Source organism: Pelecanus crispus, chromosome 11 (assembly GCF_030463565.1).
Source record: "Pelecanus crispus isolate bPelCri1 chromosome 11, bPelCri1.pri, whole genome shotgun sequence".
NCBI lineage: Eukaryota > Metazoa > Chordata > Aves > Pelecaniformes > Pelecanidae > Pelecanus > Pelecanus crispus.
Window position 1 is genome coordinate 38,126,819 of NC_134653.1, and position 19,679 is coordinate 38,146,497.

General features: G+C 42.2%; 2 protein-coding genes and 1 non-coding gene across 5 annotated transcripts; 1 reads left to right on the forward strand and 2 right to left on the reverse strand.

Moving 5' to 3' along the window:
- Window positions 1-1,136: 1,136 nt before the first annotated feature.
- On the reverse strand, window positions 1,137-10,655 carry RANBP1 (RAN binding protein 1). Of its 2 annotated transcripts, none has more exons than XM_075718329.1 (6): window positions 10,594-10,655; window positions 8,651-8,787; window positions 6,721-6,878; window positions 4,590-4,718; window positions 2,528-2,593; window positions 1,137-1,543 (listed from the first exon to the last, which is right to left on the reverse strand). In XM_075718329.1, the coding sequence occupies exons 1-6, from the start codon at window positions 10,606-10,608 to the stop codon at window positions 1,422-1,424; spliced, it is 627 nt and encodes a 208-aa protein (XP_075574444.1). In that variant the 5' UTR covers window positions 10,609-10,655; the 3' UTR covers window positions 1,137-1,421. The 2 variants fall into 2 exon arrangements, with proteins under 2 accessions (XP_075574444.1, XP_075574443.1); XM_075718328.1 differs by having other exon boundaries at window positions 1,137-1,546.
- On the reverse strand, window positions 2,308-2,440 carry LOC142594632 (small nucleolar RNA SNORA77). The gene has a single exon (XR_012831521.1). It is a non-coding gene; the product is annotated as a small nucleolar RNA SNORA77 (small nucleolar RNA).
- A 592-nt stretch (window positions 10,656-11,247) lies between the features above and the next one.
- Window positions 11,248-19,244, forward strand: TRMT2A (tRNA methyltransferase 2A). Of its 2 annotated transcripts, XM_075718327.1 has the most exons (12): window positions 11,248-11,858; window positions 12,567-12,675; window positions 13,177-13,358; window positions 14,260-14,374; window positions 14,635-14,750; window positions 15,376-15,487; window positions 16,560-16,682; window positions 17,300-17,375; window positions 17,891-18,007; window positions 18,222-18,318; window positions 18,656-18,908; window positions 19,015-19,244. In XM_075718327.1, the coding sequence occupies exons 1-12, from the start codon at window positions 11,248-11,250 to the stop codon at window positions 19,072-19,074; spliced, it is 1,971 nt and encodes a 656-aa protein (XP_075574442.1). In that variant the 3' UTR covers window positions 19,075-19,244. The 2 variants fall into 2 exon arrangements, with proteins under 2 accessions (XP_075574442.1, XP_009484296.2); XM_009486021.2 differs by having other exon boundaries at window positions 18,656-19,053.
- The last annotated feature ends 435 nt before the right edge of the window (window positions 19,245-19,679 follow it).

Sequence of the window (19,679 nt, forward strand, 5' to 3'; positions counted from 1 at the left end):
CTAAGTAGAAGACAAGATTTTTTTTTTTTTTTATAAATCTATTTTCCTCAGGTAGACTGCAGAGCCTGACCTACTTGGAAAGCCTCCTTATGAAGATAAAAAGGTCTTGCTATCCAATGTTAATATCATACAGTCTTAAAATTTAGCAAGTGTTGTCAAGTTTTCAATCATTATTTTGGAAACAGTATTACAGAATTCCATCGCTATCCTAACACTACCCTTGTATTAGATTAATCAAATTCGTTGTTAAACACTATCAGACTTAAAAATTGTGTTGATTTTATTGCTTACTCTAGTTTATTTTCCTACTCTCTAACACTAACTTGAAGCCAGATAAACAGAAAACCTTTGCAGGGAAGAGATTTGATCAGTTTGCCCATTCTGGCAATGAGAGTGCACCTCAAGTGTGTACAACAAAATAAACTGTTCCAAAGTGAATGTCAGACCGCCACTCTCCAAGAGGGACATCCTCCCATCATGCGTCTTAAAAAGTTCAGAACCCCTCCAATTTGTAAAAACAATGCAAGCTCCAAAGCCCTGGAGAAAAAGCTTTAGAGTACAACTTTTATGATATGCTGACAGGGGGAATCTCACAGTAAGGTACTCAAACAGTTAAGATTCCTTTGCATACACCTTCGTATAACAGGCTGCTGCTGCCTTCAGTCAGCAAGTAGCACACCATGGAAGACCTGGGACCACAGCAACAGCTTTGTGCTAGTCAAGCATTTGTAATGTTAACAATTTGGGGGGGGAGCAAAGAGTTTCGTAAGACCAAAATACTTCAAGTCTCACGTAATACATTTTCTCCCCCAGCTTTATTTTCGCTGTCTGATGGAACACCATTAACAGTGTGCCAGGAATGCTCTATCGTCTGATTCCAGAAGTCTGCTGCATTTCAGGAACCACAGGCACATTCCCTGCTCAGCAACACACAGCACAAAAAGTATGTAAAGGTCTGTTATACTAGTTTTAGAAGCCATATAAGAAAGTAAGGTAAGTAATCTTAATCTTCCCGTTGGTAAGTCTGTTAACCTAGTTAATCCACAGGTATGATGATACGTATCTCAACACCCAATGAAACAAGTGTATTATAAGCCTTTAAAGTATACAGAAAACTCAGTTCTGTCCTCTGATGCTGTTTTCAAGTTTGTTTTATTTACTCTTTTGGATGACTATAAATAAGTGTTTCCACTATGGAAAAGAAAGTTAGCACAGTACATTTTCATGACTGGGGAATGGATTTTCTGAAGACATCTTCAAAAGGGCAAAAAGCTTAGAAAAAACAACCTGAACGTTGAATTCAGTTCCTTATAAAGTCCCTTGTAAAAATTAAAAAAAAAAAAAAAACACCACAGAAAAACAAAAAAAAAAAAGGAAAAGAAAGAAAAAAGTAAAGGAAAAACTGCAAGGCCCAGGATGATTTATTGCTTTTCTTCAGTTTTTTCCTTGGTCTCTTTCTTCTCAGATTCTTTGCTCTCTTCCTTTACAGAAAGCTCTTCTAGTTTTTCAGCAACTTTATCAGCACTATCGTTTTTGTCTGTGCCTGCTAAGAGATTGATTAGGAAAAAGTTACATACAGGCAGTAATGGAGTTTCCTGTTACAGGGGAAAGAGTAGCAAAGTGGAGGGCAAGGGAGGTGGTATTTAGCTGCTATTTAGAATAAGAACAAAAGTAAAGAAATTCTCCACTGAGCACTGGAGTGATGAATTCAATTTCTTTCCCTTAGGTAATTACCTCAGATGTCAGAATTCAAGAAATACCACTTGCATCTTTTAATCACTAAATAAGGGCCTAATCATAGTGCTGGAGAAACACGTAACATTTGGTCAGCTTTGCTGCTACCAGTAACAGACTCCATACAGCGTCCAGTCAAATAAATGTCTCAAGTCCCTAGCTTCTTGCCTATCTTAACCAAAAAGTCAAGTTCCCCCGTTTGAAACTGGGCAATAGGAAGTTCTTGAGACTGAAAAATGCCGATCTAAATATCTTGAAGTGTTGACTGCAGACCACTAGTAAGTAATCTGTACTTTAGAAAGATGGAAGGGAAGTGTTTACATGGTGAGATATCTTGTCACAGAGGCCATTCTACAAGGTGGTGCATTAATCTCTTACTTAATAGAGACCTGCGAAGAAATGCTACAACTTTGTACATGTTAACAACTATAAAAGTATTCTACTTGCATGATTACGTATTTGTGGAATTTGGGAAGGGGAACTGGAAGGAGGAAATATGACTGTGGTTGCAGTGTTGACAGTTCATGTGCGTACTATAAACCGGAAATGCTTCCTTAGTAGCCTTTCCAAAAAAGCAATGTCCCAACAGCGACTGTAACAGCCTTCTACGAGAAAGAAGGCAATTGTCATTCCTGTGAACTATTACTCTCGCAGACAGAAAAAGCACCTGAACTGAAGACTGCAGTTCAGTACAGAGTGAGTCTGCTGAAACACAGCGATACCCCAGGGGGCTATCACCACTCAAACAGCTAGAAAAAGGGGCATAGTACTACACTTAGACGTTTAACCTTACCTTTCTTTGCTCTCTTGTCTACCTCATTCCTGCATTCTTCAAATTTTGCCTTGAATTTCTGTGCATCTGTTTCAGTAAAGATAGAATATTTTTTCATTAGTTTTACCTCCTTGCAACATTGAATACTTCCAATCTTGAGGAAAGATACCTGAGGAGAAGTTTTGTGTAAGCAAAACTTGTAGGCACTTGTGAAGCAATCTAGTTTAAAATCATACAAGATGCTATGCAAAATTCTTGAATCACATCTTTATGCAGAAGCAGTTTATTTTCTTTAGCAAGTCTATTAAAGCAGCTTATTTTGCAAAATATTTAAAACATAATGCCAGAAGGAGCTGTTTTGTTGTTATTGCAACTCCCAGCTGTCCCTAGCCTACAGGAATAAGAACATGAAGTCACAGACTGCCAATACGACTATCTGTGTGCAAAAGACTGAAGCTTAGCTTTGAGCGACTACCCTTGTCAGCTACATTATACCCTAAAAGGCCTCCACATCCTTACCATAACTTAGGGTTCTTAGCATCAACAATGGAAGATAAAGCCCGTTTCATCAGTATGGCATTCAGATTCAATACCCAAAGGCCTGGCCTCAAGCTATTCCTGACTACAATAGCTAAGGATGCATAACCTTCATTATGTTTTGGTCTAAGCCGCTGCCTGATTTAACAGTCATTCCAAGCAGCTGATCCAAGTTACAATGCTGCTTCTGCACAAGTAATACAAGCAACAAGACACAAAAGCAGATCAGGCAAGGTGCTTTCTGACACCAGAGCTATAAAGAAGGTAATTTAGTATGCCAACTTGGTTGGACTGACCACAGGAGGTCACTGTTGCCCCACAGGAATTCAGAAGTCACTCAAACTAGTCCAGGAAGTATTTGTATGGATTCCTTTCCAAGCATCTCAAAAAGGAAAGATACTCAAGGGGCACACTTATGTCTGTTCACCTGTCATCTGCTCAGTCAGCACTGCAAAGGGTAAACAGGCAAACAGGACTACTCCCTCAAGTCAAAACACTCAATAAGCTGAACAACCTCTACCAGGAAGAGGGAAAGACTTTTCAAAGATGAGCAAATAGTTACCAAAAGCCTTTCATTTCTCATTTGATTAAGAAAGAAGCAAGCACTAAGCAGGTGGACAGAAAAATTTGGCTAAACAATATGATGTTGGAGACTTGAGGAAAAGGAAGGAAACAAGATATACTAAGTTCTTCCCAGATGTAGGCAAATCCATCTAGTTATAAACTAGAGAGCCACTTTATTAGCCATCTGGCATGTAGGGAGAAGAGGTGGCTAATGCGGACACTGAAATAGCATGGCAAATGGTAAAAGCAGGAAACACAACAACATTTTTCCTCCTACATTTTGCTTTCTTCAAGAAAAAAAAAAACCACTTCTTTGATTCAGTCCTAAGGAGTTGGGAAAGCTACATTGTCATTCAGCCCTACTAGCTGATCCATATGTAATTACAGACCTACTTTCTCTTCTGGTAGTCAATGTAGTCACTCCAGAAAAAGCCACCAACTAGTATGATGGTTGGGTATGACTAGCACTTTTCACTGAGTGTTCCATTTAATCAAAACAAAGAAGATAGTCCATACTTCATTAAAAAAAAGAAAAAAAAATCAAATGTTCTGCTAATGCAGATAGACCAGAAATCTCAGGTCAGTATTTCCTGGCTTCTCATGCAAAAATGTAATCTTAGCTACAGTTGAACACCTGAGATAAATGAAAGCAAGCTGCATGTATTACTCTCTACCCCAGAATATTACTGCTTTTAGTTTTATTCTAATTGGCATTACACTTGCATGAAACAGCTCAAGTTAAAAAAAGTGCCTAGGGCAGAAAGCTCTGTAAATATTACTGGAGACCTAATTATTACACTGTTTGTCAACACATATGGTTAAGGGATTAACTGACTTCTCTCAGTTAAAGCAGTAATTAGCTAACACTAGTATGCAGTGGTAAGATACAGCATATCTACAACAGTGGTTTACGGCAGCATTTAGACATGTACTGTAACATAACACTATACAATCAACGTCAGTTCAGTGCCAGTCCACTCACTCTCTGCATTTAAAAATCGGATTGCCAGAAGTTCAGGCTTGGGGCTTTCATCTGCAAAGTCAGCATGTGTGTTCCAGACCCATGCCCTGTCGCTCCCAGCATTAGGCTTCAGCTCCATTAAGGGTGTGACTGAAAAGAAAGCATTAAAAGATGTACACAGCACAATAGTAAATGTTTTCCACACCAGCCTCCATAAATCTTACTGACAACTGACTGCGGTGGTTATGTAAAGCACTTTACACAGAATTACTTTTGCATAAATAGAAGACAATGGTGCCCGTATATATTTTTCCTTACGTCCTCAAATAAAATGATGCAAGACCATTACTGTATAAAAGAATGCTAGATTCCCTATTGTTCAGAAACAGAGTTTGATTCAATTCTTGTTTAAAGCAGATGACTGCAATACTGAGAGAGATGCAGTCACTAAGCGTAACTCTGAAGAAGAGTCAAATGGTTTGGGAAGAAAAGGCATCCAGACAAACAGCATTCATTCTTCTTTTGCACATTGAAAATACTACATACTACAAAAAATTATGTTAAAAAAAAAGCATTATTCCTGCATTTAGTCATCAAATCAGGTTTATTTCTCTCCCATCAGTTTAAAACTCTACCACACGGTATTATAGAATTCTGCAGTGCTGAAAGATGTGCACATCATATTTTCAACCCATTTGTTCCTTCCCAGTAAATGGAGCCCTCTCCCTCCAAGACACTGTAATTACTTCACCTGACTCATTGGAGAAGTTGGAAGGTTACTTCTCACACTACTCTAAGACTTTTTACACTACACACATGCAAAAAGTTTACGTAGGGCTTTTTTTTCCTCCCTGACCTTTGGGTCCTTTGTTTAGTTTGGGAGAAGTCTGAAGAGTCTACTCACTTGCACTTTTTAAATTTAGAGATCAAATTATATTTTGTTTCATTTAATGTTTTGCAAAAATGAAGAGTCCTTTTGCCTACCTATGAGTCAGCATAAATTCAATAAAGACATCTATACTGAAAGCAGTTTTTCCAGGAAAAATAAAACTCAACAGGAACACTATAAATTTATCAGTTCTGTTTTGCATATGCACAACATTTATTTTCCTAAACAAAAGGTTTATGCTTATTGGTTGGTGACTACACTGCTTTCATATTTGCCATTTTATTTACTAAACAGGAACACCTGTGTCCTCTGAATAGTCTGACTTTCAGAGGAGATCTACCCAAAGAAAACAAGCATTATTGCTTCTGATTTCAGATTTGTATTAAGCTACTTCAAACAAGTTATTTCAAGTTATCTAAATGTAGTTTAACTCCACAGAATACTATATGCCCTTCATATAAAAACCTATTACCAAAGCAAGTAATGAAGTATTACCAAATTAGTCTACTTGTTCCTAGTTATATTGCCTTTCAAGTCTGTTTTGCCCTTTCATGTTTATTTCTATTCAAAGAGGATCAAAGGAACAAACCTCTCCTGCTCCATCAGCTCTCAAAACACATTATTTTTGAATGAGTTGGCCAAATATACCACGTTCATTTCACAAGCAGAGAAAGGCAGCCACAGATTAGTCTAGCCCCTCAGTATCTGTTTTCTGATGGTCAAGCAATTGCTTCTACCAGTTCAAACATTTAGCTTAAAGTAGTAAATTATTACGTGATTGCTTATTTCTCATTCTTTTATGAAAACAAGCCAGCATACATTAATTTCTTATACTAAACAGTATTAAGGCCTACATTTTCTACACTCTATTAATCATTAAAAAACCATGCACACACACACTGGGAGCAATCACATAACGTCTGTCTATCCCAGCTAAATTTTGAAGTGTCTTTAGAACATTATCAGAGTCTGAAGAAAAAAAAACCAAACCAACTTTAAGACTCAGCCTGGCAGGCAATCACCAAAACAAACTCTTTCATTTCTTTCCATTAATGAAAATAAGCACTCTTTGTCTTTGATGCTTGTAGCCTTGCGTGCAGAGCAAGAGACAACTGTATTTATAGTCTAATGTAAATGTGATGCCTGTTTAAAGACATACAGCAATTCTTTAGCTGCTACTAAAAAGCCACTGAGCTCTTAATCTACAATGTACAACTCTACAAGCTATTTAAAAAAAAAAAAGCATAGCAATGTATAACATACTATAATGGTTTGCACAGATTTTTAGGGTTTTATCCCTCCTCATGAGGAGGCGAATTGTTCCCTTCTCCTTGTGTTTCAGGAGTTTTACATCACCAGTTCCTCGTTCTTTCCATTCTGGAAGGTCATTCTCAGATGCAAATCGGAACAGCTTTGCTCGCCTTGAAGAAGAGAGAATTTAAGAAATTACCCTGCATGTAGAAGCATTTATCAAAACAGCATACTCGACTGAACAGTACAGTTGTTTTTAAGAGCCACACACAAGAAAGAAAACAATTCCTTTTGTAAGGTTCCCTGTTCTACTTCAGCATACAAATTTAGAAACTGATATAATAAATTAAAATTTAATAACAAACTATTAGGAATTATGCAACAGCAGTACTAAAATTCAACAGGTTCTGGACACACTTTTGGAGGACGATAAACACATTTGGTGTACACAGCCTTTTAAATTAAGGTAGCTCATTAACAGGTTTTGTTATAGCTAGAGTTATGTACAACTGCTACATCTAACCAGCAGTATTTATTAATTCAAGAAACTGAGCATCTTAAGGCTAAGTAAAGACTCTTGTAGAATTCCAAGCCCAATGTTTGATCAACTGTTAACAAAGTGCCTCACCCTCTGGAGTCAGTCATTTCCTTTTAACTCCAAACACCTGGTTGTTGCTACTCGTAAATCAGGAGTAAAGGAAGCTTAGTGCTGCACTGCAGTGCAACATACCTGCTTCAGAACATCCCTGTTTAATCTTCAAGATGCCAATGTGCCAAAAGTAAAACAGGAGCAGTTTGGGACATTAGTCAAAACTGACCCAAGAGACAGACTGAGCTCTGCTAGTGAGGAGTTTAAGACACTGCTATAGAAAAGGGCGCACCTGCTCACACTACAGGAGATATATAAAAATATACTTTTCTATAAAAGAGCAAGGGATAGGGACTTGTAATAAGCTAGGTCCTTCACGAGAAGGTGTCAGATGTTGGAGCAAGCTTCCTTCCAAGTCCAGCTGGCATTCAGCAGGTGATTCCCCTAACTTTAGCTATCAGAACAACCAGCATTAAAAGAAAGGATTCCTTTCCTCCTTCACCTCTTTGTAGACATAAACACAAACCCATAGAGCACTGGAACTTACACTATTATTTCCCACCTCCTTTTTAAATAAAAAAAAATTATTCTTTCCATCCGATTCTGCACATCGCATGCAGAGAGGCCTAACGGTCGGAGATCCCACCACGCTACCTGTCAAACTGTCCATCACTTTAGTTTTTACCAGAATCTGTATAAGGAGAACCCAAATCTCTCTTCCAGATGAGCAATACCCTTCTGCGATTAAAAGCAGTATTTTTTAAACCTATTTGAAGCAAACATCACGGATCAAATTCAAAACACTTCTTAAGCCTTTATCCTACATGTTTCTTCAGGCAGATCATACAACTTAAGCAAGCTATCCTGATTTGAGAATAAGCCCAATCTAAGGACAGAACTATGTTTAAGACAACAGAAAGGTACTGCCACAAATGCCCCAATACTGTACTGCATCTATTGCTTTCATTGTTTCGGTATACCACACATCACCCTTTACAAATGGGGATGCAGCAGCAACACTATACACGTCTCATTTTTTTTCTCCCAAGATACTTGCTTTATACTGTGATCACACAATTTCAAACCTCTAATTATTATCCAGGTTAATGCTTTCTTTTAGGCTAAACAATACTGAAGCCAGATTTGTAACATCAGCTCCCTTCTATTGTTCCAGACTTTAGAGTTTCTTGGGGCATTATTATCAATCATCTGAATCTGCCACTGCAGTAAATACCAACCAACTTGGATTACTGCTTCATACACAGAGATTCCTAACAAATTATCTAGCTTTTTATAAACACATTCAAGTTTAAGCCTAATAAGCATTTAGATAATAGACAGAAATATTCTTACATCTTAAAGAGTTCTTCCTCATCTTCTTCCAGAGTTTTTATTTCTTGCTCAGGAAGGGAAACGATGGGCTCAAACTGAGGATCATGGTTAGAATCATCTGCATTTTCAGTAGAAGTATCATGCTCCTCATGTGTTTCCTGAAGAGGAGAAAAAAAAAGAAAAAAAAAAAGAAAACCACAAAACTTGCTATGTACTTAAAAGCTGAAGTACTTATATCTATGTTTAAAATTAAAACATTTATGACTATGCAGCAATTAGATCTTAGTAACTGAAATACCCTGTAACAATAAAGAAAAATTACTACAGCTGAGAACAAATGGCTTTAAAGTCAACATACAGTTAAACTAAGGGAGGGAAGGTGCTCTTGCAGATATTTTAGTCCTACCACTCTTACTAATTGTGCAGAGGCTTGGCCTTGGAGCAACAGCTCTCGGTTATAGAAAAATAATTTCTTCATCTATTTTTCCTATATAATGCGTTTTATGCTACTAAAGCACTACCATTTCTCAGTGGCTAATGACCCATCATTAATGGGAAAAAAGAAAAAACCCACACCACCAAAGCAACCACCTACCCCAGCTTAAGGGACACATTACATCCAGAAGTTCATTCTTCTAGTCTTATGCATGAGAATCACCCACAATCAAAGGTATTTTTGAAGCACAGTTGCACCACTCATGAAATAATTTAAGTTTTTCGCTCTTTGGGGAACTAGGTTACCTGTAAATGGCCAAAATCCTACTTCTTATTTAGTTATTCAGGTATCTGTCCTAGCACCCATCAAGCTTAAGAATTGTTTTTAGTATGTGACTACTAAGTAATGATAAATATCTCTGGTACTTCATACATATGCACTGCTCAGAAGCATTCAGCAGAGAAGCCCCGAGCGACATTCATCTGCAAGTTTAATGAGGCCACAAACAGCTATCTCAGGTCAAGGGAACTGATTTGGGGTTTTTTTGTTGTTGAGTAACAGAGAAAGAAAAAACAATCTATACACAGAGGACACTAAAATCTTATTTTCCATTTCCAGATGACGGAGAGGCTCTGTTTAGAATATCCTTTACAGAGCAGGTCTGTGCCACACGTGCGTAAAGCTACTGAAATGACGCAGTCTGCTTTTTACTATTTGGTAAAAAAAAAAAAAAGGGGGAAAGGTGGGGGGGGAAATCAGGTAAGAACTGTTGCAAAATACATTCTGGTTATGTCAACACCATCACAGCAGCCAGCATTAATGTCCCCTATGTAAGAAAAAAAAAAAAAAAAAGCAAGAAAGACATTAAGAGACATCTGCTTTCAAGAAAACAGGAAAAGAAACAGCGGCCAAACTTTTGTGCACGGCCTCCTCCTGGGGCGAGCCGCTCCCCCCGCGGTAGCGCGCCGGCCCGGCACAGAAGCCACCAGAAAGGCGCAGGAGCCGCACGTGAGAGCGAGCAGATCCCGTTATCACGATAAGATCCCGCCCCGCCGCGACACTCGGCACGCGGCCCCCCCCCCCCCCGCCGGGCGGCGGCGGCACGAGGCGCTCCCCCCGCCGGGGGCGCGGAGGAGACGGGCGGGAGCGGCCCCGCGCAGCGCCCGGGCCGCAGCCGGGACCCCGCCGCCGGCGAGGGGCTCGGGCAGGGCCGGCGCAGGCCGGGCGGAGCGGGAGCGGGCCGCCTCGGCCTCCCCCGCTCGGCTCCGCCGAGGGACGGGCCCCAGGGGACGCGCGTGCCTGCCACGGCCGGGCATCCCCCGCCGCGCCGCCGCTCCCGGCCCTCCGGCGAGGCCCCGGCGAGGCCCCGGCTCGTCCTGCCCGGCCCCGGGCCCTGCCTGACCTCGGGCCCCCCGCCCGCCCGCGCCCTCCGCTCCCCGCCACCGCGCCGGGCCCTCTGCCCCGGCCGGGCCGCCGCCGCCCCCCCGCTCAGCGGCGGAGCCTCCCGCTCGCAGGCGGCGCCGCTCACCCTGGTGTCCGCCATGGGGCCGGGCCCGCTCCGCTGCGCTCCGCGCCGCCTGCCCGCCGAGCTTCCTGCCGCGCGCCCCCGCCCCTCCCGCCTTTACCTCATTCCCGCGGCCCGCGCCGCCGCAAGGCCCGATGGGAAACGCCCCCTTTCCCTCAGCCCCGCGCTCCCGCCCCGCCGCCCCCCGAGCGCCGGCCGCGCCGACACCGACAGACCCCGGCCCCAGCCCGCCGCGCCGGCCCCCGCCGCCGATCCCGGCCCAGCCGCGTCCCGCCGCCGCCGCCGCAGCTTTTTGGGCTGCCCCGTTCCCGAGTGCTTCCCGTCGGGCCTCGCGGCATGGCGGCGGCCGCCCCGCCGCCCGACCCAAGATGGCGCCCGCGGGCGTGAGGGCCGGCCGTAACGTTTTAGTCGCTGCTGTTATTAATTTTAAGCGACGCGGCTGACGCCACACGCGAGGAACGGTAGCGGTGAGGGGCAGACATTTAAAAAAATATATATTTCTATCGTGCGCCCCCCCTCCCCTTTGGCAACGGCCGTCCGTGACGCCGCAGCCCCGCCCCCGGCAGGAAGCGGCGGGCCCGCCGGGGTTGACCTGGTGTCCGCGCTGAGGGAGGCCGGCGCCGCGCGCGCGGCCGCATCCGCGGGGCTGGCGGGAGCATGGAGGAGGGAAGCGATCGGTGCGGCCCCGAGCGCGCCGCGGCCCCGGTGCCCGAGGCTGAAGACGGGGCTGAGGGGGAGAGCAAGGCCGATGGAGGCGGGGGGGACCGGGCGGAGAGCCCCGCAGCCTGCCCCGACGTGTACAGATACATTAAGGGAGACTTGTTCACCTCCGAGATCTATAAAGTAGAAATACAAAACCTTCCCAAGTACATCGGGTTTAACGATGTGAAAAAGTTGCTAGCCAAATACGGACTCAATCCTCACAAGATAAAACTTTTCGGGAAGCAGACGTTTGCATTCGTCACGTTTAAGAGCGAGGAGGAGAGGGACAAGGCCATGAAAGTGCTCCACGGGGTTTTGTGGAAGAGCCGGCACCTGAGCGTCAGGCTGGCCAAGCCGAAAGCGGACCCGATCGCAAAGAAAAGGAAGAAAGAAGAGGAGACGGAGCAGGGAGAGGCGAAGCGGCCGGCTGCCTCCAGCGCCAGCGGAGAGGAGCCCCTGAGCCAGCAAATAGCGGATGTGGTGACCCCGCTGTGGAACGTGCCCTACGAAGAGCAGCTGGCCCAAAAGAAGCAGGAATGCGAACAAGTGCTGCAGAAGCTGACAAAGTAATTCCTGTTTGTAGAGCTACTGTAATATTTACAAGGCTTGGCCTTATGTTGGGATATAGCTAAATTTGCACAAGTTGCTATCTCTAAGTTAGAGGTAGGTCAAAAACCAAATCCCCCGACAAGGTAAATAAAAGATAATTTGCGATATTAGGACTCAAAAACTGTTCCAGCTGGCAAAACTTGCTGTTGTCGGTCAGCCTCAAGGTTGCTAAATGAAGGGGCGTTCTTTTAAGGTCTGCTGTTCCTAAGCAGAGGGATGTTTGTGCCCTTAAAAAAATGATCTGGCACTGTCAAATGGTGTAAGAGGTAATCTATCTGTAGAGATGATCAATTGCTATTAGGATTTGCTCTTTAAAAATCACCTCAAATTTTCATGCCTGGTTTTTGTAGATCAAAGTATTGCGTCTATCTCTTGCATTACTCGGTTATGTGGATAAAATTGGCGTTCTTTTCACACATGGGTATATTGATAAATCTAGTACATACCTTTATAACTACATTTAACTTATTTTTTCAGGTTACAGCTCTTATAAAGTTGGAGGGGGTTTGTCTGTTAAAAAATTATTCTGGAAGAAATACTCTTCATCTGATAATCTGATACTTTTTTATGCCTTACACAAAACAAGAAAAAAAAAGTCTTGTACAACTGTTAACTTCAGTTTTTCTTAATGTGTGCTTTACAATTTTTGTTTCTGATTTGGACAGGGAAATAGGAAATAACAACAGAGCTTTATTGCCTTGGTTGTTCCTGCAGAAGCAGAAGTATAATAAATTGTGTTGCCCAGTAGAGGGAGTGAAAGCGTCACCGTTACAGGTAATGCCATCCTAGGTAAAGTATGGAATGGGGTTAATGAGGTTAGGGTTAAATTAGTTATTGGGTTGTAAGAGACAGTGGACAAAACCGAGTATTTGACTTCTTCTTCTTCTGTAATGAATGATGAATTTTAGATATTGTTGCCTTTCGTGTAAATATTGTGTGGAAATACCTGCAGGAAGCAGAAAAATAATTACAATTAACTGGGTATTCTACCTTTAAAATGAATATGCTGTCCCTACAAGCTTGTGTTGTAGGCTAATACAAACATTCTTCAACAGAAGCAATATTTTGCTCTTTAAGTAACAAGACTTACTCATACTTTTTCGTTAATGCTGTTAGTTCTCAGACATCAAAATCCAGGAATATCTTCCATATGAACTAAATGCCATGTGTCCATTTGCAAACGCATTTAACCATATGAGGGTTGTTTCAGGAGAAACTTGGCATGTGCGAATAAGTGCTATGTAAATATCTTACATAACTTTATTTTAAATCTAGACCGAATATCGCAACAAATGTGAGTTCTTGATTGGGATTGGTGTAAATCAAGAAGACAAAACTGTGGGTTGTCGTCTTGGCAAATATAAGGGTGGTACATGTGCTGTAGTGGAGCCATTTGATACTATTCACATTCCTGCTATTGCCAAAAAAGTAGTAAAAGCTTTCCAAGACTACATAAGGTGAGCATAAGTAAAATGAGTTATCCATAAAGGTTTTGATATCTTACTCAAAAATATTTATAAAGTTAAATATTCTGAAAAGCTTAGTGTTTGTTCTGAGCTTTAGGACCTAAGAGATACCATTCTCAATTTTCAGCGGTTCTTTGATGTTTACATCTTGTGCCTAGATCACTGGGTCTTTTTCCCTTGCTCTTGGTCAGCTGTTCTGAGGTGGAGGGACAGATACCAGCCAAACACAGCTTTCTTGCAAGCCATGAGATGTCTAAGTCTACAGTAGAAAGTGTCTGTTATTTGAGAGCTTCTTCCACTAACTGGAAAGAAATAACTCAGAAAAAGGCTTTTTAAAAGAGGAATTTGAATAACAAAGGTCAGTCGGTTCCTTGGATGAAGAGAAGGATCATCCTACAACAAGGAATAAAGCAAAAGTTGTATGTTTAAGCAACAATACTGTTTAGAAAAAGGAGTGGTTTCTTTAGAAAGCAATTAAATCCTCAAAAATTGAAACCTCAGAAGAATCACGAAGGTGGAAAGTTTGAACTTGGTATGACGCACAGAAGCTGATGAAGGCATTATAAAAAGTTGCATCGTTCTCTGAATGAGGTGAGAAGCTGCCTATATCCTATCTGTAATTTTGGATGCGTTAAAATGGGTAAGAGGATTGTGAGAAGTAGGGACAGATTATTTTGCACTAGGAGATAGGATCTATTCATCAGTCTCTTTTCCTCTTTTCTTAATTAAGATGTGGAAGTCATTCTTTCCTTGACAAACCAGTGTAGCCTCTGTTTGTACTTCACATTTTTCATCACTTTGCATGACTGAACTTCTTTTGTTTCAATAAACTATTGAGTGTTATGCAAAAAAATAGTTCTCTGTTAAGTAACTGAGCTTCTGAAAATTGCAGGTCAACTCCTTACTCAGTTTACAGCCCAGAAACCTACGAAGGTCACTGGAAACAGCTCACAGTCCGTACCAGCAGGAATGGCCACATTATGGCGATTGTTTATTTTAATCCTCAGGTATTTAAGTTGATCTATAATGTGCAGCTCAGACACACAGCTTTAAAATTACATACATTTGATTTTATGAATAGTGCATGCAAAAGAGAAGTAGAATAATTGCTTGGTGTAGTTTACCTTGCATTACTACTCTTCTGTTTAGACTAGTCTGATATGTGCAAATGCACAAGTAATTAATATGCTTATAGAAGGCATACACTAAACCATAGCTTTAAGTCACTAAGATGATTATTCTCCCTTCTTTCAAATGAAACCTTTAGAAATTAAGTAAAGAAGAGCTAGCTGGCCTGAAAAGCTCTCTGGCGAAATACTTCACAGAAGAGATGGGAAAGAGCAGTGGCGTTACTTCTCTGTACTTTGTGGAGGAAGGACAAAGGTGAGGGGGTTGACTTGACTTTGGGGGGTTTTGGTGGTGGCTGGATTTTTGGTGTTTGCAACAGAAAAGCAGGTAGCACTTCCACACCGTTGTTTGGCTGTTTCATAGAAGTAGCAGCAGTGTTACTAATCTGTTGAACAGTTATTTACCTTTTCCACAAGAGACTCCTGAAATTTCCCGTTCTCCTGTAGTGTTCGCTGGATAAAGGCAGGTGGAGTTTCAGTGGGCGAACCCACTACTCGTTGCTGGCTGTCAAGCTGTAGAGGTGTTTACTGCAGTAGATGGATATTTATTCTTATCAACCAGTAATTTCTGCCTCCTTTCTTCTCTATTTTACGTGATATTTTTAATCTCCCCATCCTCTTCCACAGAGCACAAGGCTCACACCATCTTAATCTAGAGACAACATAGGTCCTACTGTTTATGTCAATGGAACAATTGTACACCGTAAGAAAAAAACAGCTAAGACGACAGTCTCTAAAAGGATATGATAAATGTTGGCCTGCTATAAATTACTGCTTAGCATGTAGTACTGCAGTTTTTAAGATTTGGTAAAAATTGTAAGAAACACGTTTGTCTCCCCCCGCCCCTTTATTTTGTCTCCCCATGCCTTCCCCCCCCCCAGGAAATCTCCTAATCTGGAAGACTTGCCTTTGGAGCACGTGGCTGGTGATAAGTACATCTATGAAGAACTTCTCGGCCTAAAATTTAGAATTTCTCCTCACGCATTTTTTCAAGTAAGGATGATACGAAGTTGCTAATTTAACTGGATTTGCGTTAATGCCCTTAAGCTTGGCTAATTCTGTGTAACGATATTCTACATCTAGAGATTTAATCTTTTATATATTTGGTGTGATACTCAAGTACCTTTGAGTTATGTTTGGCTGTAAAAACAGCAAATGAGCGTAACCTTGATGGGGACATGTTGAAGACAACTTTTTTTTTCTTTTTACTAGTTCAGTATCATTTGCCTCTTGTTGAACAGCAGCCTTTATGTGTGCAGAACACACAGTATGTAGTTCAGGAGTCTGTAGTACTAATTTTTGTTTGTTTTTCCAAAAATTATTTCCTCCCTTCCAACACTTCGAGGCCACAGCAGGTAGCCCGTATTGTTGAAATGGAAAGTATTGAAATAAGAAGGAAGTATGTTATCACTTGGCATCATAAATACGTTGAAGCTAAACTGTATTTTCTATTATTTGCTGTAGATGAGAGCCTACTTTTTGTTTCCACATAGTGTGCTTTGCTTGCTCTTTAAGACAAAGAATACGCTTGCGTTAGAGGCACCAGTTTAGAAAGCTTATTACACACTACTTCCTTAACCGTAATGTGTAATTACAGCATTTACTTTAAAGCAGTATTACAAGCAATGTTAAAATAAAGCTTGCTGAGTTTATTGTCGTGGTTATATTCTCCTGGTTTTGAGTCTTTACTACTTCCTATTCAAGGAAAGGAGGTGTTTTGAAAGTCTGGGCTTCACTTTATTGTTTAGCATTTTGCTTAATTGTTTCGTCTGTTGTCTCCTCTAGCTTCCAAACTTACCTTTTGGGTACTGTAGAACAAGTCACATTTTTACTAGAACATAGATAACAAAACATTGCTTCTCAGAGGGAACTGAGTGAGACTTTGACAATGGAACAGTGAGCTCTTAACACGTGCTGGTCTGGGTCAGTCACACCGATTTTAGCGTGTGTGTGAAGTTGACTCGTTTCTTAGAAACATGAGAAAGAAAACATGCTTTCCTAAGACGCATTAAAACACATTTACTCTTTATGAAGATGTAGACCTATTTGACACGTAATTCCACAGGTAAACACCCAAGCTGCAGAAGTTTTGTATACCGCCATTAGGGAGTGGGCGCAACTGAGCCAAGAGAGCACCGTACTCGACATTTGCTGTGGTACAGGAACCATCGGGATTTCTTTGGCAAAGGTGAGCAAGCAACTTCTCTTCCTGGATGTAATCTACTTTTAACAGATGGAGATCTTCTCTTGTGCTTACGGTGAAAGAAAATCCTTGATGTACTTGAAACACATTATATCTTAATTTTTTCAATTAATTTCTGATTAAGCTGCCTGCAGCTGTTTTACAAAATCATTATGAAAACTCACCCTTGTGTCAAGCAGCCTAAATTATTTTGAAACTCACTCAGTCAAAAGAGGCGGTAGTTCTGTAGGATAGCCAAAATTTTCTAGAATCTATCCACTTAACTAATGAATAACCAATGTTCCTTAGGCCATTTTTAGAGCAGACCTTGCTAGACCGTGTAAGGAAATCTGGCCCCCAAAAAAGACAGATGCCAGCATAACTGGAGTCTGTCACGTACAGGTTGGGATAAATGGTGTCCATCCCACAGCTGCAGTCTAAAAAGTCCCTCTTTATTTGCGCAGGTCCCTTCTCAGCCCTTTTGCTGGCTGCAAGGCAGTAATTCTCTGACCAGGCACTAGTTAGTGTTCATGTATAGTAGTTAATTGCTGATGCTGTGAATAATGGTTAAATTTACATTTACATACCACAGACCGATCTTTTTTTTTGCCTTGATTCTATAGAATGTAAAGAAAGTGATTGGAATTGAACTCTGCCAAGAAGCTGTGCAGGATGCCAAAGTGAATGCCCAGCTCAACGGTTAGTTAAGCTAAAATGCCAAGAGCTCTGTTTGGTAAGAGGTGTAGTAGTCGTATAGCTGGTTTCTCTCTACATTATCTAAGCAGCTTGGAATTACATGTTGTTGATAGTGACCTTGTCCGTTTTAAACATTTAATCTGTCTTGAAAACAAACACCGCGTTAATCTGTGAGATCAATTTTCCTGTTGACTAACAGCTAGCTTTTTTTTTTCCCTCCAAAAATAAAACATTTCAGTGTAAAAGTGCGATGAAGCCACAGTTACCCTCATAAATAAAGCACTAACAGTAGTTATTTTTTGTGGGGTTTTGCTTTAGTTTGGATAATGGAAGATGCTCAAGTTACTGTTGCTTAAATGATCGGAAGTACCGGCTGTTGTTTAAATTACACAGCTCTCAGGGTAGACTAAACGGTTTGTAGCTTCTAAGGCACCAGAACGTAATGTCCAGTTTGAGCGTACCAGAAGATGCTTTGACTGGAGACGTGCTCTCATAACATCTTTCCTTTTTTTTAATAGAGCTGAGTAATATCGAATTCCATTGTGGGAAGGCTGAAGATGTTGTTCCTTCCCTGATTAACGTATTGGCTCCTCAGAACCTGATTACTATCGTAGATCCACCACGAGCGGGGCTGCGTAAGTCTGCCTTGAGTCTGTTTTCCCGGTCAGTGTTTTGTGGTGACCCTAAGAAAGCGCCAACGGAATGAATTAAGCAGGAGGCTTTGGGTACAGCCTGGAGCAACTGGGTATTGCAACAGTTCCGTTTGTGCTGGAGTACAAGCTGGCGTTTTTTCTGCGAGTGTTGCCGCACACAGAACTGCTAACAGCTCTCTTTGTTTTGCTCATCTAGATTCCAAGGTAATTCTTGCCATCAGAAGAGCTGAACATCTGAAGAAGCTCATCTATGTATCCTGCAACCCCAGAGCCGCAATGAATAACTTTGTGGAGTGAGTATTTCTTTCATCAGGCTGACTAAGTAAATGTGGTAAGGAGAAAAACGTGCTTTTTGCAGGGGTGGGGGGAACACAGTCATCGGATTTTTATTTTGAAGCCATATTCATTGAGGTTTACCTTTCACCAGAAAGAGCTGACACACGGCGAGCTTGGAACTGTATTGCCCAATACACAAGTAGTAATGGAAATACTCGGGGTGGCAAATGACCCTGTCGTGGAACTGAGGCTTGGGGAGGGAAAGGCTTGCTTACAAGAGCAGCAGTGATGGCCAGCAGACTGAAACATTAATATGGTTCTTCCTTTTTTTTTTTTTCCCCCTTTCCCATGAAGCCTTTGCCGGGCCCCTTCCAACAGGGTCAAAGGAGCCTCTTTCCGCCCCGTTAAAGCGATGGCTGTGGATCTCTTCCCGCAGACCAGGCACTGTGAGCTACTGATACTCTTTGAAAGGGTCGACTACGCAGGCGGGAGCTCTGCTGAAGCAGCGCCCGATGCCACGCGCGTCACAGCGGTGGGACGTGACTCTGAGCGCTCAGACGGTACCAACCCATCCAACACCGACGTGAGCCCGGCCGCTTCCGAAGGCGTAGATACTGCACTCCAAGAGAGGGAATTGGCTTAGCTCCCCAGAGACGCTTTCCAGAAACTGCTTTTGCTTGTGAACTGCTGAACATCATTCCGGTAACATCCAGGTAGTAAAGCTCTCTACAACAAAGGAGTTGCAAGGCTTCCTCGTTATTTCATCATATTGATTCGAGTTAAATTTCATTATGTACTGTTAGGCCAAATCCCGCTTTTCTCCTGCCGTCGGGGGGGGGGCAGTTTGAGTGAGGTAATACAGACGGTGGTCTCGCTCGTTAGGCAGTTGAAACATAGCTTTAAATAAAGTAGTCTGCAACTACGGTCAGATACAACTGTTCGAAACGTGGGCTGATCTGAACGCAGCCCCGTCCCTTCCAGCGTGAGGCTGAGGCACCGCGCCGGAGGTGCGGGTGACCAGCTGCTGTTTGTCACGCCAGCCGAGGCAGCGAGCAGCGGGGAGGGCCCTGACGCAGGGAAGCCCCTTACAGCACTGCGCGCTCGCGGCTGCTGGCCGGGCAGAGCAGAGCCAGCCAAGGTTTAGCAATCTTAAACCTTCAGTAAAGTCGTTCACTTGCCAAAGCTTCACTAGAAAGCAACCAACTCGCATTCTAATAAAACTGCTAGCATTTCCACAGTTGAAATCAGTTTTATTCTGAGACCGTAGCGTCACCAATGATACAATAAAGGCTTGCTTAGCTCATTTCCTGTGACCTAGGAGCTGAGATGGCATCGGTCTAGGCACACCCTCACCAGTGAAACCTTACAGCCAGCAATA